The sequence below is a fragment of the Metopolophium dirhodum genome, unplaced genomic scaffold (genome assembly GCF_019925205.1).
Source record: "Metopolophium dirhodum isolate CAU unplaced genomic scaffold, ASM1992520v1 scaffold1, whole genome shotgun sequence".
NCBI classification, from domain to species: Eukaryota; Metazoa; Arthropoda; class Insecta; order Hemiptera; family Aphididae; genus Metopolophium; species Metopolophium dirhodum.
This window is the reverse complement of record NW_026869896.1, coordinates 142,943-167,359: the sequence shown is the minus strand read 5'-3', so window position 1 is coordinate 167,359 and position 24,417 is coordinate 142,943. Positions and strand designations below refer to the sequence as shown.

General features: G+C 29.2%; 1 protein-coding gene and 1 pseudogene across 1 annotated transcript; both read left to right on the top strand.

Annotated features, from left to right (window-relative positions):
- The first annotated feature begins 5,781 nt into the window (after positions 1-5,781).
- On the top strand, positions 5,782-7,893 carry LOC132953224 (uncharacterized; annotated as a pseudogene).
- A 9,505-nt stretch (positions 7,894-17,398) lies between these two features.
- Positions 17,399-24,325, top strand: LOC132953280 (putative nuclease HARBI1). Its single transcript, XM_061025800.1, has 5 exons — positions 17,399-17,967; positions 22,181-22,467; positions 22,545-22,854; positions 22,987-23,268; positions 24,130-24,325. Exons 1-4 carry the CDS (start codon positions 17,762-17,764, stop codon positions 23,249-23,251), a joined length of 1,068 nt encoding a protein of 355 aa, XP_060881783.1. The 5' UTR covers positions 17,399-17,761; the 3' UTR covers positions 23,252-23,268; positions 24,130-24,325.
- The last annotated feature ends 92 nt before the right edge of the window (positions 24,326-24,417 follow it).

Below are 24,417 nucleotides of genomic sequence, written 5' to 3'. Positions count from 1 at the left end.
CAACTTAAATTTCATCATAATTATTTAGTTGACAATATAAAAACTGCGGTGTTATTAGGTAATTATTAATCAGATTAAATGACATAAGGTAAAATAAAATACCTAGGTTAAATTACAAGACATAAATATCACCCCCGTTTATTTTGCAGAGTGCTAATTTACAAATCGATGTGTCAAACCACATTTTTGTATTTCGCCGATTTGGACGAGAAAAACAAGCAACAAGAAAACGGAAAACCTCAATTCGTATGAGAATTTAGCCGCAAATATCATTCAATTGTTTATTATTACATTTAAGATAATATTCTTAAGCTAATTAGCATTATCGCAACTAGGTGAAAAAAAAAATATATCCCTTATTGATCTAGATATAAGCCTCCTATTATATGTTATTTTTAATAAATAGTTTTTTTAGCCCCCCCAGAATTTTAACTCTAGTTGCGTCTATGCTAATTAGATAAAATACAAATTTTGAAGATCGAAAATTTTTTTAACAAAATCATAATTTTACCCCGGTGAAGAGTACGCTTATAATGTTTATATACTAATGAGTAATGACCTCATTCATTTTAGAAACACTGATACGATATCATTTTAAAAAAAAAACACATAAAAATACGTTTTATAATATTAACAATTTACTGTAATATTATTGCTACTATGAGCATATAAATATTAAAATATATAATTTTGTTTAAACATATTTTGTAATTTGTATTTAAATACAATTTTAAAAGTATTTTATCCATCCCTAAGTACTGCATTTATAAGATAAATATTTTTAAAACTGTTGCCAGTTAGGATTCATTGTTTTCTCTTCTTTAGATCATACGAATGAATTTTAACAAATTTGGACTTAAACTTACCAAAATGGCATAATGTAAACAATTAGTAATTTACAAGTATTAAACAGTGAATTACGTTTCATCGAGCAATAAATTAATTTTCATATTGCCAATTATAATAGAGCTCCTTGCCTTAAATTCAACAATATACTTATATTAAAATTATATAAACTTGTGTTCGGGGAGGTGTGCAAAATTGTACAGAATAAAGTAGGTAGGTACCTACATAATACTGAATCATTGAAAATTGTATTTGTTCAACATTTGGCAAAGGCTGTGCCGGAGTAACGTTACCACAGCCCGGATATGAGGAAATCGCGTTTTCTCGTGTTTGACGAGGTGTACAAAATTGTGTTTTGGTTGTACAAAATAAAGTACATTAAGGCCATACTGAATAAATTTTAAATACATTTTTAAACATGGCGTGCTGGGGTAGCGGACCTTATACGGGTACCTAATTTGTGGTAGGCACCTATACGATTTTATAAAACATAGAATAATTACAATCCACAAAAAAAATAATTAATAAATGTATAAATTTGTAAATTTTTGCTTTTGTTGGCTTTACGTTAATACGTTTGATATTTACGAAATATAATTTTATTTCATTTTTATTAATTATTTTAATAGGTAACAAAAATTATTATTATTTTCATACGATGTTGATCATTCATTGATTTATAACTTTTAAGTTATAAACCATCACTAGCTTCAGAATTTAAATAATTTATACAAATTGAGAAGCTGCAATATGGTGATTTCATTGATTATACTTATAAAGGAAAGCGTATTTACACTTAAACGTAAATGGGTATACGAGTAATGGCCAACAATAACCGATGTTTGATTACGAGATATATTTATTATGATACATATTTGTTTAGGTGGTGTGAATGGATTTAAATAAAATACACAACAATATCTATCATATAATTTTCATAATTATGTTAATTTTAAAACCGTTAACACTTAAAGTCGCAATCGTTTAAATGTCCTAGTAACCATCTTAGGCCGGGGCTATACATGGCGTATTCCGCCGCGTTTAAAATGCAGCGGAATACGCCGGTATAGCCCCGGCCTTACTTCACGACGTAGAGTTCCGTGAAGCCTAAATATACAATTTACGGGTATCCAGGTAATTACTAATAATTATATCAAATTAACATTATAGTATATTATATAATATATATAGAGTATAGACCTAAGTGTAGACCTAGTCTAGACGTCTGTTATTATTTAAAACCAATAGAGATATTTTCGTCAAAATGTGGGGGGTCTTGCCATTCTCAACAAATTATATCCCGCTAATCGTTATTGACTTTTGAAACTTCCTCGTTCTACGACGGATGCACCTTCAATTTTTCGATCCTGAACGTTGTTAATATTTTATTGTACTGTGGTTACTTTGGATATTTTCTAAACAAATTTGACTTGTGTTTTAATTCATTAAAAAAAAAAATGTATTTCCAAGGATTCACATACAGGAATAATAGCGTCAAGAACGGAATCACGTAAGTAATCTGTTATTTAATTTAATAATATTAATAAATACCTAACTATATAGGTACTTGTGCCGGATTTAAACAACATAATATGCTGCTGTAAACACTAAAAAAATATCCTTTTTTTATATGAGTTTTTTTAGATTCTGAGCGGAGCGATGAATATATTGATTTTACACATCAGTGTATTTTGTTTTTTTTGATGTCTTTCATCAACTTTTAGGACAGTAAAAATGATTATATTTTCTTCACAAGCATCTTTTCTGATAAGTGAATCTAGCTGGTATTTTAAGGGGTCAAAAGTAAACATTTCCCAGTAGTTTTCAATAGCGCCGGGAAAAACAAAAAAAAAAAAATAAAGGAAAAATGGGAATTTCTTCACAAAATCGGTCTTAGTTTTTGGTGTAACTCTGGAACAAATAACCGTAGATACATGACATTTTTACTGAATGTTTAAATAATTAGCATTTTATATACACCATAACATTTTTAAAATATTTTTACTAGTTTTGAGTTGTTTACGTCCATTTTCAATTTATAATTATTTTAGTTTTTTTTTCTATAAACGTCAGTAATATTTTATTCGTTAAAATTTAATAAAGATTCCTCATAAGTATTTCATATGCCAAATAAAAAATATTGAAAATACAGCCACACATTTTTTTTATGCTTAGTGCTTTAAGGTCTTGCTCGACAAGAATAAATAAATATACAATATCGTAATTCGTAAAAATTATAAATTCAAAAGGCAATAAAGAAATATTGTTACTTAACACTAAACTTAATTGTTTTGTTATAAGTAGAATATTTTGTTAGTTAACCTAACCTTTTATCAAAATGTCTTATCTTAGCTATGAGAAGAAAAACTGTTTATGAATTTCTAACTGAAAAATAGTTTACAAAATTTGAAAAAATTATCATGGCTTTAAATAGCTCTAACAGCGTCAATATAGTTTGAAAATTTTACCATGTATGGAAAATACTAGAGATGTAAGCTCGGTAAATTTTTACCTCGTAAATTTACCAATTATTTTTTACTGGTAAATATTTTTTTACCGAAAAAAGTAGCATGTGACACCTTAAATTAAACGTCTTCATGGTGCCAATATTCATCAGGCATAACATATTAATATAAAAGAATAGTTTATATTATAAAATGTAAAACGTCCACAACCACTGATAGTGTAGTAGGTATACCTACTACATAACATTAAACATACGAATACACCATAAGAATATCTGATACGATCAATTATTATCGAAATTTATATAAATTTTCTCGCGTTCGCTTACCTAGTCAACTTTTTTTTTAATCTGTACCTATAAAATATAAAAATTACTTTTTATTTTTTGTTATTAAATTAATAATTATAATTTTAACAAATATATATAGAGAAATAACTAACACAAAGATTGTGAACTGTAATAAATAAAACTAAAAGACTAGAGTTGACTTTATTTTGTTTTTTGTTGTTGATGCTATAGGTACCTAACCAAAATATTTAAATTCCAACAAAAGCACTGACGGAATAATTATATTACACCCATGTAAAATAAAATATTTACTGGAATTGATTAAAAATGTAGAAACAATTATAAATTGTCTATTAAATTAAAATTTATTTTATCTTTAAAATATTAGTAGGTAATGTTAAACTTTTGAAGGCTTTGGGGCACCGGTTAAACTTCTCTGATTATTTTTAAATGTTCTATACGACTATACATAATTTTTAGTATTTTTTACACATATTAAAACTAGAACCCCAGTCACAAAATTTAAAAAATTTAAAAATAACGACCACTCTGGTCAAATTAACACCCCCTACTATCCAGTAAATAAAAAAAATAAATGTTACCATAATTTATTATAAGTTCATGAAAATGCGTCAGCCAGGAGTTTCTGGGAGTGTTCCTATAATAACATACCAAAATTATCAAAATTTACCAAATTTACGTAAATTTTTCTAGGTAAATTACCAAAAAAAAAAATTACGTAAATTTTACATCACTAGAAAATACTGATATAAATCTTTCTACGGTTATTTGTTTTGGAAATACTACAAAATATCAAAAATCGATCAATAATTTACCGCTGAATATCAAATACTGAAAAATTATAAGTACAAAACCTCTGTCAAAAAGTAATGTCCAGTTTAAATACATTTTTTTTTGTTTGATACAGGTAGGAAAACTTATGTAAAATCTTCTATTAAAATGTTTAATCTTAGGTATGAAAAGAAAAACTTTTATGAATTTTTAACTAAATAATAATTTAAACATTTAAAAAATTTCTCATGGCTATTAATGGCTGAAAAAGATTCAAATTTTTTAAAAATATTATTATGCATGGAAAATAGTCATTTTAACATTTGGTAAAAATTTCAAGTATCTAGGATTATTGGTTTTTGATTAACAACAAAAAATCAAATATTTCTTGATGAAAAATTACTTGGAATTTTCCACTTTGACCTCCCAAAGTACCAACTAGGTTCACCTTTTTATCAGAAAAGATGCTGACCTCAAAAATCGAAGCATGCATACTATCAAAAATTTTGCTGAAAGACAGAAAAAAAAACTCACATCATTGTAAATTCAATACATTATTTCACTCCGCTCAGAATCTAAGAAATAAGTGTAGGCAGTTAGAATTTTGACAAATAACGAAAATTAGCAAATAATTCAGAAACAATTTCTTTTAATATCTATAAGCACACATAATGAACTTAACACAATTAAATATAATATATATTTATTATTTGAAAATATTTAACACCATTTTTTAAAAAAGTTTACTAAGATTACAAATAGATATAAGTACAGTAAAGTTAGCTTATTTTTTTCAGATATTATAAATGCAGTAAAGCTAGTACTTATTTTTGTCCGGGATCAATCAAGAAGTTGAGAAACGGAACTGTAGTGATAATAAAATCACATGAGGGCCATGTTAGTGAGGAAAATAACTCTCAGCAACTTATTCATAGTTTTTGTGAAATTTTAAAATCAAGGGCCTCTACTGAGAATATCTCGTTAAAGAATTTATATGATGAGGAATCTAGAAGGTAAGGAGTTTTATAACCTAAAGAATATCTTTTAGAGCCCTATCAAAAATTGATAACTGAATTCAATATTTTATTAGACATGTGGTAGCAGCAGGGTTGTACCCATGGTCAACAGCCGAATCTCTTATGCGACACGCCCGAAGAAGATCATTGCCTAGATTGCCTAACTCACTGTTAGATTTGGCAACTCTATTTGACAATGGCCAGCTAAATCGGTTTTCTTGTTGCGACTCTCCTTTTTTTAGAGGAAGTGTTACAGATGTGGATGGAAGAAGTAGCATCATTTTTGGATGTATGAATTTAATTGTTAATGTTCTGCAAAATGGTGTGACAGAGTTACATGCGGATGCCACATTCAAGGTTGTACCTAGAAACATGGGATACCAATTACTAACCATACATTGTATGATCGAAAACCATGTAAGATATTAATAATATTTTATATTATTTTATTTAATATTCAAATTCAAATTTAAATTACTTGTGGAAATAGGCACCAGTTTAAATAGTTGTAACATACAATAAGATTTATTTATTTTTAAATTCTCATTTAAATATTTGCAGTCCATACCTATTGTCTATATTCTTATGGAAAGTAAGTCGCGGAATTCATACAACTGTGTTATGCGTTTTGTAAAAGATAATCTTTTACCAAACTTAACGGTTGAAGTCATTATAACTGACTATGAGGTGGCTCTGAGGGATGTTTTGATTTCATCATTTCCAGAAGCTCGTTATGCTGGTTGCTGGTTTCATCATAACCAAGTAAAAATAAATAATCAAACAAATACAATTAATGATATTATACAGCATTCTTATTAATGGTTTTGTATAATTTTGTAGGCTGTATGGAGAAAAATGAACAGTTTAGGATACTTACATCATCTAAATAGTAACGATAATGCCCGTAAGGTATAGAAACTCCTTATGTCCCTTCCATTATTGCCAGCTAGAGATATGGAGAATGGATTTTTCTTAATTAGAGCATTTGCACGAAATCATGATGTCCACTTGGAGAGATTACTAAGTTATTATGAAAGGTATTTTACTAATTAACATAAAACCTAGAACATTTTAAATAACTGTTAAAAAATACTGTTGGTTATTGATAGTATTAAAATAAAAATTATATTGTATTTTAGCTATCAGGTATTAGAAATTTAAATATTAAACATGTACCCCAATAACATAATTGATATTTCTTTTAAGATATTGGTTAAGAAATATTGGTCCACAAGTTGTGTCGGTTCATGGACTGCCTCGTCAGACAAATAATAACATTGAGAGCTTCCATAACACGTTAAGATTAAAGTTCTCTGTTGCGCATCCAAGCTTATGGGTATTTCTAGGTAAGAAATGTATGCGTAAGTACAATATAGCAAAATTACATCAAGTTGTGTTAGAACTTAGAGGTATAAATAGATAGTAGACTCAAGGTTTTGGAACTATGGATCAAATTAATACATTAAAATTAAAATTAAAATTACTACATTAACATGAATATATTTTTATGAGAGGTTGTATTTATTTATAATTATAAACTCAAATTTAATCTTCTTAAATGAAAAAAAAAAAATGTTTTCACAGTTACTTAAGTAAACTCACTGTAAAACCTAATATAATGAGTCTCAAATTATAATCATAAAGATACTTACCTAATTAGTTAATAATTAATACCAAAAAGGTAATGCCCATTTTATTTTGTTATTTTTAAATAGGCACTTTAACTACTTTGAGTACCAGTTACCATTTGGTTAATCAACAAATTTTGAACCACTTGCGTCCCACTAGGCATGTGAGGACCAAGTTTTTGGCTAACTCTCACAGGATAAAATATGCTACAGAGCAATACCAATTAGGACAAATATCAATATGGCAATTTCTTCTGCGTTGTTCGTATACCAGCGCAGCATATGAATTAAGGCTGCGAACCTGGGCTTTGAGAATGAACGATGCTGATGTTGATGGTGAATCAGACCACAATGTTCCAGCAGATGCAGTTCCAGTACCAAATCACATTCCCAATGTTATTAATCCACAGCCAGTTGAAAATAATAACTTGCAATTGGATCTGAATCAAACGTTTAATGATGCACCAGGTTCACCGCAAATTATGAACCCTCCAGATTCGCCAAATGTACCTCAGCTGCCTGACAACAGAAACTTGTGTATGACATGCTTGGTAGTGTCTCTAGCTGAAAGTGAACAGCAATATATAGTATTACCATGTGGTCACGCATGGGTGTGTGATGTGTGTGTAAGGCAGTTGGAACAACAAAACTCTGTATGCCCAATGTGTAGAGCAGAAAATGTAATTTTTCAACGGGTGTTTTTTTCTTAAATATTTTATTTTAATCCTTTTTAAAAATTAAATAAATAAATTATAATTTATAATCTAAACTGAAGTTTGAGTTTAAGAAGGTTATCTCCAGAAAATAATATAATAATAGTTTGTCCGTTATTTAATTTTTTTTTTAGATTTCCTAATTTATCTAAGAATTAGGTAACGGTTTAGTATTTCACTATAACAATAAAGTGTTGTTACTGTTTCATTAAAAACCACTTTATTTAATTTCTAAATATTTTTTAAAATTTATTTCACATGTTTTTTCCCAACTTCAATTATATAAAATATATTTGTACAGTCAATAGTCATAGGTACGCTTTACTTGTAGAATAGTTTCACACCGGATAGAATTAGAGAGTTACAGTTAATATAATTGTTTAAATTTAATAAATGTATTAAATTACACCAAGTAGGTATCTATTTAATTAAATTTTTTATTTATTTTAAACAAACAAACCATGTTTGGTAATCAAAGGTGAGATATTTATCAATAGAGTAATATAGACAGCTGGCTGGACAGTGGTGTACTGAGGTGATATGATATTTTAATCTTTCAGTCGAGTGAATATTTAAACATAAATTCAATAAGCCAGAGAAATTTTGTTTTCCAAAAATTATTTTGGCATATTGAAAATATAAATTAATTTTAACCGTTTTTTATTTTATTGTATCTATTAATAAGAAAAATTTCAATCACCTAAAGTTGAGTTCAATTATAGTTAAAATATGAACTTCAAAAAATTCAAAATTTGTTTGTTTGCTTTTTTCAAATGTTTTATTTTTAATAACTATTTATTGTATTTTATAATTTGTAATCTAGTTTTATAAAATAGTAAGTTTTTGTATACCAGGTGTCAAAAATAGATGAAGTGAATTGTTGTGAATGAGACATAGGTATCTATATTTATACCAACAAAATTAACAAGATTCTCTTAAATCTATAAAATATGCAAACAAAAAATGGTTTCACAATCGCAATCACAACCAATCAATTTGGAATTAAAGAAAAAAAGATGCAAATGCTTATATTCCTAGCCTTACTTATGAATAAATATATTAATTATACCTTAAAATGTAAACAGTGGGTGATGACTGGTAAGTAAATGAAAGTAATTTTATAACACCTAAAATAATTTGTTTCAAGTATCATTGGCCCATTTTGCCAGAACGGGCTGCGCACGCCTATGTGTAACAGTAAACAATTACAAAACCCCGGGTGGTCAATCCATACTTGACTGCAACTTTGTAAGATAAATATTTGTTGTTGTGATGTATCTGTTAGGTTTTTTGAGATAAGTAATACATTATAACCATTTTAATATTAAACAGAACTTACATGATTCGAGACATTTGAGTTAGGAAGGTTTGAATGGCATATGTATGGCATATAATAGCATATTAGGTTTCACTTGGTTTTTGAAATGGTTTTAATACTGTAGATATATTTTACCTAGAAATAATTACACTGTAGTTTAAAATAAAATCTACATAATACACAAGCAGGTTAGTAGAAAAAAACTATGTATGACTTACGAATATCACATCAAAGGTGAACTGTTTAAATTTGTAATTTGTATACTACACAATGGCAGGTACCTAGTGACACTGGCTAGTGAACATATTAATTAATTATATAAAACCTACTTAAAGAGTAAAAAAAGTAAAATATTTAATAAATTCAACAAACAAATTTTAAATCATCAAAATATTAACGTATAATATTATTTACGCAAGAATCGAACGTAACCTCAATATTGTTTGCATTTGAAGTGGTAACCATATAAAACCCAAACCGTGGTTATAGCGATTAATGATCCGTTATCATAATTTGATTTATAATCTATTATTGATAAAGTGATTTTTGTTTGATATTTTTGTTTTTTTATGGTTTTTTGAAGCTATTTGTTTACGCCGATAATACGCCGATAAATCGTTATTCGTTACGCCGATCATTTAAATGAAATTTCCAAAAAATTCTCTACCGATGAACTTTAGATTTCACCATTTCTCGTTCTCTTATGTGGGATTAATCTCATCCACAAACAGACGACCACAACCTTATATTATAATATACATATGTAATTTACTAATTTACTATACCTACCTATTGTCCAGCATTTCTAGTAGATTTCAAGACATGTCGTATTATAGTATTATAACAAAATACATTTAATTATAATTAAAAGCATTAATTATAAGCATTTTCGAGACCTATGTAGGTATCATTAATTTTGAAAATTGAAATTATATAGTTCATCAATTATTTAAACAATTGTTCATGTTTAGGTAACACTCTTCAATAGATTTATTATTGATGTGATTATATGAATAGGTAACTACTTCTAGGAAAACTACCGGCATAGAATGTTCTTTGACGCTGATTATCAAATTTGAACAAACGTATTTAAATATGTAGATACCTAATAGTTTTTAAAGTTCAATAAATAATTTATAAGTTGTAGATGACGTTCACATAAGATAATATTATACTTTTAAGTTACCAAACGTTTCGGTTTAGGCCTGGCCCTTCTATAACGTACTCCTGGAGTCGGAGGGGGGTGGGGGGTCCTCTATATCGATAGGTACCGATATTGAGGTTATCGGACTTTTGGTTCGGGAGTTATGATTTTTTGTGTGTTTTTTGTACTTCAAAAATTACGTAATTACGTGGATTTTGAATTTTGGGTTTTTGTTTGATCACTACTAAATACGAGATTCTATTCTTTTGGCGTACGAGAATTCAAAAAGGTGTCTATGGTCGAAGTACGTAGACCATTATTTCACCCATAATCGTAGTAGCAAAAAGTTAAAAAACATGTGGCTATGTGATTTTCCGTATAACCATCCGATTTATTATGGTATATACGTCTGTTTAAACTTTTGAGTAATAATTATTTTGAACTTTTTTTCACATTTAAGAGGTGTGTAGCTCATGTAAATCGATAGGTATATAAAATAATAAATAAAATATTAAAACCTATATAATAATAGGTCACTTTAATATTTATGTTTGAGCTAACAATAAAAAATTGGAACAGCTGGACGTAAATTTTGAAATACTAACTCCTTTAATATTGGTCTTATCGGCTTGAAATATTCGAGGTTCAATGCAGTGACACATCTAGATCAAATTTCTGTTCTCAAAAAAGTCGCGTCTCGATTTTAAGTTTGAGAAATCGACAAAACAAAATTGCCCAATTTTATTTTTGAAAAATTCAAGTTTTGAACTCAACATTTACGCCCTTAATATTTAAGTTTAAAACTTTTTAAAACTGGAAACTGGTGTAGGGACGATACTGCTTCGACCTTCAAAGGTTTAAAGACGATACGACCAAAATTTAAGTTTTTAAGTTTTTCGGATATATTACAATTTCGATAAAACTTATCACAATATGTCTTTTTCTTTACACATTAATTAGATTGTAAATAAATACTTCAAAACGATAGGTTTATTAACAGAAATACAATAATTTTAAAAATATTAAACCAAAATATTAAAATATTTTTAAAACAATTAAAAAAACACAATTTTCTTTCCAATAAAAATTAATAACCAAAAACTATATGGCATACAGTTAATCTTGATAGATTTCTAAGGAAAAAAGCTTTTTACTAAAATTCGATCTATTTCCGATCAAAATGTGGGCTGAAAGGGTTAAATATATAAAAAAATTTTCTTGGTAAAATCTTTAGTTTCGGTCAGTGGTCTGGTCACTAAGTTTTACCACTCAAATTACTAATGTAGAAAACGTTCAATATAAATTTCTTAAAATGATATGCTTTAAATTAAATTTGCCAATCTGTAGACCTTTAGGGTTTAATATTAATAAAAATAACATTACTTTTTAATTTTCTAAATCATATTATAAAAACAATGTAATAGGTGGTGTACGCTAGTTTATTCATTTTACAATTTTTCTCATAATAATTATATGTGAAGTATAATTTTTTACTAATTACAATTAACTTATAATAACAAATTTATTAAAAGAACATAGTATTTTTATTTGAAGCTAGAATTGGAGCTCTTGATTAGATTATCAGCTATAATTTCTTATCACGGGGTCCAAATTCTTATCTGGGTACCCAACTGACCCCATCCCGTTGTGAGGACACAAAGTTTGCCGAAAACAAAAACAAGGTGACTAGCTTTTTCAATTTCCGTAATGTGACGGTCCGTCATATTACTGTCCACGTATTTACTTTCCGTCATATTACGGTCCGTGATATTAAGGTTTTCCGTCATATTACGGTCCGTAAATTTTTTAATTCCGGTATTTGACGGTCCGTAATCTGACGGTTAGCACTATTTTTATTTCCGTAATCTGACGGTCCGTAACTTGACACAAGAATTCCGCAAATTGATGGTCCGTTTGATTATTTTCCGTGTATTTACGGCTTCCCGTAGTCGAGCATAGGTATATTGGTGTAAAACGTAATATTTTTTTTGAATTTATTGAGGGCGTATTATTGAAGTTTTATTAAATTAAAGGGTATTATTGAATTATTATAGAAGTTTTATTGAATTAAAGGGTATTATTGAATTATTATTGAAGTTTTATTGAATCAAAGGGTATTATTGAATTATTATTGAAGTTTTATTGAATCAAAGGGTATTATTGAATTATTATTGAAGTTTTATTGAATTAAAGGGTATTATTGAATTATTATTGAATTAAAGGGTATTATTGAGTTATTATTATATTAAAGGGCAATTATTGAATTATTATTATTATGAGAAACGTATTAAATAAGTGGTGAAGTGATTTATGGACAAAGAAGGTACATCTCCCTTGAACGTAGCTAATTCATTGTATAACACTAGTGTAGAAGACGAGTTAAACGAAACGAATAGACAAATTGAATTATTAAGCCCGATTAGAAGCCCAGCCCAGTTGAAAACCCAGTTAGAAGCCCAGTTAAAAGATAACCCAAGTAGAAACCCAAGCCCAGCACTTAAACCCACTACGCGTAGCACAGTTACAGAGAGTTTTGAATTTCAATCATTAGATTATACAACTAAAAAGCGCGCAAAGAAAATGGTGGTTATAAGATTAGAAGACGCTTTTAAATTAATACCACTATGTACAGGAATAGACGATATTTATCAATTTATAAATGCATGCGACATGGCAGTAAGCTTAGTAGAGGAGGCAAATGCACCAACGTTAGTCAAATATATTACTACAAGGTTAACAGGTAGAGCATTAGAAATGATTAAATATAAAAACGTGTCGAAGTGGACATATATAAAAAGTTATTTAACAGACGCATTCGAGGTCACCGCTACGGCTTCAACCTTACAAATACAATTAAATTCTATCAGGATGCACAATAACGAAGACGTAAATGATTATTGCCATAGAGTAGAAAAATTATATTACCAGCTATGTACCACCAGTACACTAGGTAAAATAGATACAGAAGCAAAAATTATACATGAAACACTTAAGGAACTAACGCTAGCAAACTTTATTAAAGGATTAGTAGAACCGATTAGGACAATAGTAAAATCACGTAATCCGAAAACCCTTGAAATGGCTAAACAGTTATCGAAAGCTGAAGAGGTCGAATATAATACGGAGAGGGATAATTATAGGCGTAGAAATGAAAATTCAAACAACAGAGGTAGTTTTTCACGTAACAATAGTAATAACTATCAGAGAACGACTAATACGAATTACAATAGCAGAAACAACGGAAATTTTCGATCAAATAAGTTTACGAAACCAAATAATTTTACGCGAACAAATAATTACCAACGAACAGATAACTTTTCGCAACCAAATAATACTAACAGGCCAGTAATAAAATGCTATAATTGTAATGGAAATCATTATGCATCGCAGTGTAGAAACAATCCAAGAACTAACTATGCAAATAACAGTAGCAACAACCGTCCACCTAATAGAAACAATTTAACGCAACCACCAACGAACTATAATATACAAGTAGCAACATGTACATATTGCAATCAAACCGGGCATAATATTAATGCATGTTACAAAAAACGAAACGATGATAGTAGACACGACAATAACTCGGGAGACGCCAACGTATCGAACGAAGGGCGCGGTACTCGTTCGATAAACCAGATTATCGCAGAACAACCAATGCACGATGCTACCACATCGTTACAACTATAGAAAATAACCATATAACATTTAACTCGTCCGCTGCTAAAACAAAAAAATTACATTTAATGATAGATACAGGTAGGTCAGGTAAACATACTAAAAATAAATTGCTTGCGCGAAGATATAGAAATAGACGAAACTCAAAGAATAAATTTACGTGGGATAAACGAGGACCTCATTCAAATCATAGGGAAATTAATAATACCGATAGAATTAAACGAAAAAAATATCAGTACAGAATTTCATATGGTAGGAACACGATTTCCAATTCCCAAGGACGGTATTCTAGGAAACGAGTTTCTCTCAGCTAATAATGTAATAGTAGATGTAGCGAAAAACAAGTTGATTATCCAAACGACCTCTCATTCACCAACAATGATTAATGAAATCGTAGAGGAAACCAGTTCTATCAAATTAAAACCACGAACCGAAACTATTATAGGAATTTTGATAGCCGACCCATTAGTTGAAAACAAGAATATTCTAATACACAAACAACAGTTAGTAAAGGATGTGTTTTGTAGTAATACAGTGTCCTTCGTTAGCAACGGTAGGGCAATAGTTAGCATGTTGAACATATCAGAAGAAATAAAGACTCTAACCAAAACTGATTTAAACAAAATACTTTACGATACTGAGTACGAAATATATTCAGTTGAAACAAAAAACAATCACAACGAACGTATAGCAAGACTAAAACAAATGATAATAACTGAACACATGGACGAAACTGAAAAACAATCTATTTATGAGATATGTGAACGATACAATGACATATTTCATATGGAAGGGGATATTTTAACTTTTACAACCGCGGGTACACACTCTATTAAATTCAAACAGGACCAACCACCCATATATCGTAGACCTTATAGATTACCTCACGCACAACAAGACGAAATAAACTCGCAAATTAAAAAGATGGAAAAAAATGGAATTATTGAGAATTCTAGTAGTCCCTGGAATTCCCCTTTGCTGTTAGTACAAAAGAAAATGGATAATTCAGGCAAACAAAAATTCAGAGTAGTGGTAGATTTAGGGCACTTAATGAGGTGACCATAAATGAATTTCACACTTTGCCAAATATTACAGAAATACTAGATCAGCTAGGAAACAGCCAGTTATTCAGTAGTCTCGACCTTTCTTCGGGGTTTTATCAAGTGATGATGGACAAAGGCTTACGGGAGTTAACAGCCTTTTCGACTAACCAAGGTCACTGGCATTTTAAACGAATGATTCAGGGAATGAAGACGAGTCCCGGAACTTTCCAAAGAATTATGAATTCAGCCTTAGCAGGTTTAATAGGAATTAAATGCTTAGTATATTTAGACGACATAATCGTATACGGGAAAAATTTGTATGATCATAACGAAAAGCTAATAGACGTTTTCGAGCGATTAAAAACTAACAATTTGAAATTACAACCAGACAAGTGTAATTTCTTAAAAAGAGAATGTATATACTTAGGTCATGTCATTACGAAAGACGGGATAAAACCAGATGAGCGTAAATTAAAAGCAGTAGTAGAATTCCCAGAACCGACAACAGTAAAAAACATAAAGTCGTTTTTAGGATTAAGCGGTTATTACAGGAAGTTCATAAATTCGTATAGCGCAATAGCAAAACCATTAACTAATCTTTTAAAAAAGGACACTAAATTCGTATGGAGTAACGAGTGTCAAAAATCATTCGATACCTTGAAAACAGCGTTATGCTCCGAACCAGTTCTTAAATATCCTGATTTTACAAAGACCTTCTTATTAACTACGGACGCGAGCAACAAGGCGCTCGGAGCCATATTATCTCAAGGTGAAATAGGTAAAGATTTGCCAATTTGTTATGCATCACGCACATTAAATAAAAGTGAAAGCAATTATTCAACAACCTAATTAGAACGTCTTGCAATAATTTTTGGAGTTAAGCAATTTAGACCATACCTATATGGTAGGAAGTTTATAATACTTAGTGATCATCGTCCACTAACATGGCTCTTTAATTTAAAAAATCCACTATCAAAACTAGCTCGATGGAGAATACAGTTAGAAGAATACGAATATGAAATACGCTACGAAGCCGGAGTACTTAATTCTAATGTAGACGCACTTACGCGAATGTATTCAATTCAGGAAATAAAAAATGAAACATATGAACAATTTCTCGAAAAAATAGAAACACAACTCGTTACGAATAATAACGTGAAAGAAACTATAGGTACACTAATAGAATCACCAAAAGAATATAATAGGTATAGTGTCAGAAATTAGGACAGGAACAAATTACCAATTAAAAAAACAATTTGGAAACGGTGCATTGTTACCGCTCAGTAAAGTAATAGGGGACACGCCTTATTACAAACAGGAAAATAGATTCATAATATTCCTAGTAACAAAAAATAGAGATCGTCAGAAAACAAATTACGAAAACATGTATATATCATTAGTAAATTTGAAACTACTTTGTGAAGAAAACGAATTAAAAAAACTAGCTATGTCCAAATTAGGCGAACATGACGATTTAGAATGGGAAAAAATAAGGTCAATGATACGATACATATTTCGTAAAACAGGTATAGAAATCATTATATGTGCAGGTATAGAATATACTGAGGAAGAAAAAGCGATTATTTTAAAACAGTTTCATAATTCAAAACTCGGGGGTCATTTAGGCGTTAACAAAACTATTAAACGTATTCAAAAACAGTTTATATGGAGAAATATGAAGGGGGACGTTAAGAAATATATAAAGAATTGTACATCATGTCAGGTGAATAAGGTATCAAATCGGCATATCAAACAACCAAGGGCTATTACGTCTACAAGTTCAAAACCATTTGAAAAGATATTTATGGATATAGTAGGGCCTTTGCCGACAACATTATCTAATAATACTTATATATTAACTATGGAAGATGATCTAACGCGTTACACTTTGGGAGTTCCAATTCCTGACCAAAAAGCGAACACGGTCGCGGAAGCCTTTGTTATACACTTCGTTTGTGTACATGGTATACCGGGAACGATATTAACTGATCAGGGCACCAATTTCCTTAGTAAAACGTTTGCTGAAGTTTGCAAGTTGTTAAAGATAGAAAAAGTTAACACTAGTCCTTTTAGGCCACAGGGCAATCCTGTTGAACGTGCTCATAGGACCTTAGCTGAGTACTTACGACATTATGTAGACAAGAATTTAAATAATTGGGATCATTTATTACCTTTTGCATTTTTTGTATATAATTCGACAGTACATTCATTAACTAACTTCATCTACTAACTTCCAGCCATACGTACTAGTTTATGGACGCACATTGGAGGTACCGATTAAATTAAAAACCGAGCCAGAACCACGATACAATTACGACGATTACTTATTTGATTTAAAAGAAAACATGCAAGTGTCACATAAGATAGCTAGAGAACAATTAGTTTAAAACAAAATAAAAAGTAAGGAAAGATACGATAGGAACGAAAATCCACAAGAAATACATGTTAAGGATTTAGTACCCTTATAGCCGGTTTCACCACCTAGAGTTAGAGTACGAGTTAGCAATAACTCGGAGTTAGCGCAAAAGAGTAATTTCACGACCCGGAGTTAAACGGTAACTTCAAGTTAATGAAAATCTTTACTCTCAGATTTTAACCCCCGGTTATTCTGGGTAATAACGTCTTAACTCCTAGTTACGACCACGGTATCAGCCGCGTTGGCGTGGAAGGGATTGTTATATGATAATAATAATGTAATCATGTAGATAACATATCGAAGTTTATATTTTGGCGCTGTTTTTTTCTTCGGATTTTTTTACTTCAACGTTTTCATAGTTCCTACCTCGGTTTCTAATAGTGCATTTTTAAAACAAGAGTTTAACTAAAATATAATGTATCGTCGAATACTATACGATGACAGTGACGATGATGAAGATATTATTGCTATGCAACGTCGACCTCGGGTATTTTATGAAAGAGTCAACTACTGTGAATTGTATGATGATCATTTTTTCATAAATCGATTTCGTATTTCAAAAGCTACGTTTAGTACTGTCTTGAGATTGATAGAAAATGAAATATCACCTCCTTCTCAAAGGTAAGTAGCTTTTAATACAATTTGAAAATAGTTGCTGCATGAAAAACAGTGATACTGTTGGAGACGACAACATCTATTGTAACGTTACACTCAGTGGCGCAACTAGACCTTATGGTGCCCTAGTAACAAAAATTACTTGGTGCCCTACAATATATTATTTTCTTTACATATTTATATTTTATAGTATAGATAAAAAATATATATATACATATAAATTATACAAATTATAACATGGGTAGGTAGGTTCTTTAATTCATAAAAAAAAAATTAATACATGTACATGTTAACAAAACTTAACTTTTCTAACTTTTAAGTTTGCAAAATGTTCTATTATTTTGTTTATATTTAACTGTTTAGTCTTATTTTTTTCAATGTTCAAAATGGCAATGTTTGATAGTCTATCTTGATTCATTGAATTTCTTAAGTAATTTTTAATAAGTTTCAGTTTAGAAAACGATCTTTCCGCTGATGCAACTGTTACAGGTAATGTAAGATAAATTAAGGTTGCACTTAAAATATCACTATATGTTGAACTATGGTCATTTTTTAAAATATATAATGTCAATTGTTCGATACTTTCAACTTCAAAAATATTTATTAATTTTCTTATTGACAGTAACTGCCGTATTAAATCTGAGCTTATATCATCTTTGTATAATTGTGTAAAATCATACGAAGCTTTTATTAAGTCATCTTCAGATAAATTAACTAATGTACTTGGCTGTAAAAAATCAAAGTTTTCAGTTATTTCCTTTAATCCGTTAAATCTTTTAGAAAGCTGAAAAATAACTGTCAATCACTGGTAAGAAAACTCGAACTTTAAAATTATCTTCTGTAACATTCAATCTTCTATCACCGTCAACTTCTTCAAAATGTTTAATAGCGAATTTAGAACGAACTTCATGGTAATCTTTTGAAATTCCCCATTTATCACACATGTTATGACTTGTTAATATTAAATCATCATTCTGATTTCTTAAATTTTGAATAGTAAAATTAGCCTCTTGTAAGTTTTGACAAGCATTATGTAAATTAGTATTTTTACGTTGAAGAGACTGTGATACTCCATATAATGGTCTTAATATTTTTTCCCATAAGCATAACAACAAAACAAATTCAATTTTTTCTAATTTTTTTTTAGAGCATTTGCAATATTTCTTTCTTCTTTTTTCTGACTAGTTAAGGAAATATTACTTAAGGATTTCAAAACATCAATAAATCTCATTTTTAAGGCATAAATAGATACGTGTCGCGATTCCCAGCGAGTGGGGCATACTTTTTTTAGAACTCTGCTTTATTTTATTTGCATCTACTTCACCAAAAGCTAAAGTTGCCCACCTTGGTGCACTTGAACTAAAAAAATTGAATACAGCCTGAACAGTTTCAAAAAACATTAACACTTTTTGATTACTCTTTGCAGCATCTGATATTATTAAGTTAAGATTATGCGCACAACAGTGTACATAAGATGCAGTTGGAACTTTATCTTTAATTCGTTTTTGTAAGCCAGAGTAAAATCCTTTCATTACAGCTGCTCCGTCATAACCTTGTCCTCTACACATATTGATATCTAGCCCTAACTCCAGTAAAACATTTGTAATTAATTGTTCATAATCTATGGCTCCATGTTGTTGAATACAAAAGAAACCCAAAAATGATTCTTCAATTGTTAAGTTTCTTGTTTCATAATCAAGTTTTACATAACGAATCACTATACTAACTTGATCAATTTTGGTGATATCCAAAGTAGAATCCATAATAATTGAAAACTAATGAGATTTTTTTATATCTTCACATAGTAAATTTCTTGTGCTCGAAGCCAGATTTAATTCGTTTTGTATTTTCCAACTGAGGTATTTGATTTTCTTTTTCTCATCATTTAAAAGATCACTCATAATAGGATCAAATTCTGCCAAAAGATAAACCATTTGTAGAAAGTTTCCTAGAAAATAAAAATTTATTATTTACTAAAATAATTACTTATACGTTACATATAATTATGACAGTACAAACACATACATATAATATATATTATAAACAATTTGAAATGTATGCAAACAGGTAATCGATAAAAGTTCTTGGTGCTTTTTATTATTTAAAATAAAATACCTAACATAAAAGCTTACCTGGACTTGATAATTTTCCTTGGATATCTTTATGTTCATGTCCTCTAAGAGCTGTATTTCCAGCAGTTAATGATAAAATAATTTTTATGATTCTCTTTAATACATTCTGCCAGTAGACTATTTCAGTAGCATATTGATGTTCTATACTTTTGTCTATGGTTTTATTTGTTTCCCAATTGGAGCGAATTTTCCTGGAAATTAGGAAAACACAATTAATAATATGTGATTTTTAAAATTCAATTTTTTTTTTTTATTGTATGATTGATAACTTTGTTTTATATTGTAGCTACACTTTTGTAACATGAATAATAATAATTTTTGTTAACTCATAAGTTGACATTTCATAACATAAAATTAAATCCATTTAATGACCTTAGTTGTTTATGTTGTATCATGAAAAAAAAAATAGTCTTTTACTACTAAATTAGTTTATATATTATTTTAGTAGGTACCTAATACCTATCTATTTTATAACATATACCTAATTTTTTTTCAAATAATTGTTGAGAGATATAAAACATTACTAAACATACCTACTAAGTACTAATAATATATTATACAATTTTATAGCATTAATATTATATTAAGTACCTGTATCGGCTACATCTTCTGAAATATCTCTTACATCTGAGATGACTGGATCCAATATTTCATTTATGATTATGTCACTATTTTCTTTATTCAGAGCACAGCTATTAACTATAATCATTAAATAAAAAATAATAAATAGTAAATGTATTTAATATAGACTACAGAGTAAATGAAACTGTTTTATCAATTAATTGTTGACAGTTAAAAACATTACCTACTAAATATAATAATAATATATGTATATCATACAATTTCATGGTATTAAATATTAATTAATATTAAGTACCTGTATTGGCTGCATCTACTGAAATATCTCTTACATCTGAGATGACTGGATCCAATATTTCATTTATGATTATGTCACTATTTTCTTTATTCAGAGCACAGCTATTAACTAAAATTATTATAAAAATAATGGTAAATGTATTTAATATAGAGTACCACAAAATTATGGTCTAAAGTTTTAAAATATAATTATTGTTTTTATACCTACCAATTTCAGATTTTGGTTTTTTTTTTATAAATTGATCTATAGATCCTCTTATTTTATTTACATACTCATCGTTAATTTGTTTTAATTTACGTTTTGCATAACCACTTAACTGCTTTCTATTTGATTGATTTGATGACATTTTTTTTTAATGGAATGTAGTACAATCAATTGAATTAAAATAGTTAAATATTAATAAAAACTTAAACTGTTCAACACTAGTCACAGGGTTTAAATTAAATTCAATTGGTATTGGCAACTGCTTACTGCACTGACTTAAAAACATCAAATATAGGTTTGTATAGTATACATAAAGTACCAACTGTTCCAAGTAAATTACGAATGATCCGTCGTTTCCGTCGTCCATCATCCGTGATAACTGATAATATTACAAAAATTACTATTTTTGTTCTAATTTTAGATATTATACTAATTTTCCGTCTATTAGCGTCTTCGTAGTTCGTAACAGTGTCGTACTAACTACAATTACGTCATCAAACAACTCTTATCAATCTCAATTAGTCATCAACCGTTACCCACTGCTTAACCGATTTATACGACTATAATACCATTAACCATTTATAACTAATTGAATGTTCCACGGAAAGAAAAATCTATTTTCGTAATTTTTACAAGAAATACCTTCATTCATCTTTATTACCACAATAATATCTTTATTCAAATCTTGATAATTTATGTTATAGTAAAATAAATACCAAAAACACAGACATCAGATGGTGCCCCCTAAAATGTCAGCTGCCCTGGTGCCCTGGTGTAAGTACCACCCAACACCCCCGCTTGTTGCGCCACTGGTTACACTTAATTGTGGATGTGCACAGGAGTCTCAAGATGTGTAACTTTTTTTTGCTGTGATGACAGGATGGTCCTAACTTGATATTGATGTTGTCGTCGAATAACCAACAGTATGTAAATCCTTCAACTGTATGTACAAGTTGTATTGCTGTGGTTTTTTCTTCTACCTACGGTATTACTATTTTTGTTTCAGAAACAGAGCAATATTAGCTCCTTGTAAGCTGTACATGATGCTGAGGTATTTTGCTACAGGTTCTTTTTTGTTAGCGATTTCTGACTTTGTTGGAGTTAGTGAATCATCAGCATGTCGTTACATTCACCAAACATGTAGAGCCGTAGCAAAGCAAAAACAAAAATTCATGTCGTTTCCAATGAACGATGTTGATACAAAAAGAGTAGTCACTGGATTTTACAGCCGACGCAGATTTCCCAGAGTAATAGGAGCTATAGACTGTACCCATATAAAAATTCAGTCACCAGGTATAAATAAAATATAATACTACTGCCACCAACAATATTCCTTTTTATGCAACTATGAGTCAATGTAACTTTTATAGGTGGAGATAATGGGGAAATCTTCAGAAATAGAAAAGGTTTTTTTTCCATCAATGTCCAATGCATTTGCAATCCATGGCTCAAAATTACAAACATGGTTGCTCGATGGCCAGGGTCATGCCATGATCAAACCATTTTCGACAATTCTTTAATAAAACATAAATTCGAAACAGGACTCATAAAAGGATATCTCTTAGGTGACGGTGGGTATGAAGTAAAGCCCTACCTTATGACTCCTCTGCTGTCCCCTAGGACACAAAGCGAGCAGTTGTACAACGAAAGTCACATCAGGACTAGAAATGTTATTGAAAGGTAAATATTGCTTAGTTGAAGATGGTAGGATAGATTTAAATGTATTTTGTGATTATCATTTGTATCTGATGTATCTAACCAATGTTTTTTATCATGAGTAAGAAATTGATGTTATTTATTACAATATTATAGATGTTTTGGAGTTCTAAAACGAAGATTCCCAGTGCTCAGCAAAAGAATTACAGTTAATTTGAGTAACACCCAAGCAATAATAGTGGCATGTGCTGTTATGCATAATATCTGTATTGATATGCATGATGGTGTTCCAAATGATTTGTGTGAAGACAACTATGATGGAAATGTCAGAGAAGAAAACTTTTTCGATTTGCCAGGAAACACAAGAGGTAGGAAAGAAAGAGATCGGGTGATCAGGGACCACTTTGCCAATTTACAGTGAGATTGAACATTTATATGGTAAGTAAATAAAAATTAAAGTTAAGATTTAGGAACTTCATTATTATGATTTATAATGATTTGAAAATAACAGTAACAAAAACAAATAATAATAATAATAACTTTTACCTTTTGAGAAGTAATAACATAATTAATACAATTTTTATGGTGTGTATATATACATAATTTATGTAGTAACAAAAAACAAAAAAAAAATAATAACTTTTAACTTTTAAATATATACATAATTTATGTAGTAAGAAAAAACAAAAAAAAAAATAATAACTTACCTTTTAAATATATACATAATTTATGTAATAACAAAAAACAAAAAAAAAATAATAACTTTTACCTTTTAAATATATACATAATATATGTAACCACACATTTTCTAAATTCTAGCTAAAAAAAATAACTTAATGTTTTGTACTATTTATTTTGGTTTTTAGAAATTGTATTTCTAATTTCAGTTTTTCTTCTTTTAATATAGCATTCCTTTTTCTAACATCGTTTATTCCTATTTCCTGTTCCAACGCTTTTATTTGTAAATCTACTAATTTGTCCTTTTTCTGCAAGAGGTTTGTTGCCTCGGCAGATTAGCTTTTGTAAAGTTTTTCTAAAATATAATAAGTATATATTATACAAATGCTGAATAGAATAAATTCAAACATGCAAAACTCACTATTTTTTCTGAGGGGAGTACTTTTTACATGTTTTATGTGTTGAGGAGTTACCACGTCCCATTGGCTGACACTTGCACCTGAGAAAATGATATCAAATTAAAAAGATTCTTTGTACCTAATATATTTATTTGTATTATTGTAAAAATATAAAATTTTAAAGAAAGGCTATTATTAGCATAGATATATTATTTTGTTGTAGGCAAGTTTACATTAACATACCAAAGTCAGTACAGCTTCTTTCTGCCTCAGAAGTTTCATAGTTAATGGGGACATCTATATCTATGTTTTCTTTCCTGAATGGTTCTGGAAAAACAAAAGCATAATATTCATGACAACATTAATAGTTAACTTGTTATTTAAATTAAAATTGTAATTAAAAATAAGACTATGATAATAATAGATATTTAAATATTTAAATTATGTTTAATCTAATTATTGTACCTATTTAAAAATTAAATATTTTTGATTGAAAATCAAATAAACTATT

Bases quoted from the DNA above. Each gene is read 5' to 3' on its own strand.
- LOC132953280 (XM_061025800.1), top strand. From the start codon at position 17,762: ATGTATCGTCGAATACTATACGATGACAGTGACGATGATGAAGATATT. The intron at 17,968-22,180 runs GTAAGTAGCTTT...TTTTTGTTTCAG, and splicing joins ATATCACCTCCTTCTCAAAG to AAACAGAGCAATATTAGCTC. The intron at 22,855-22,986 runs GTAAATATTGCT...ACAATATTATAG, and splicing joins ACTAGAAATGTTATTGAAAG to ATGTTTTGGAGTTCTAAAAC.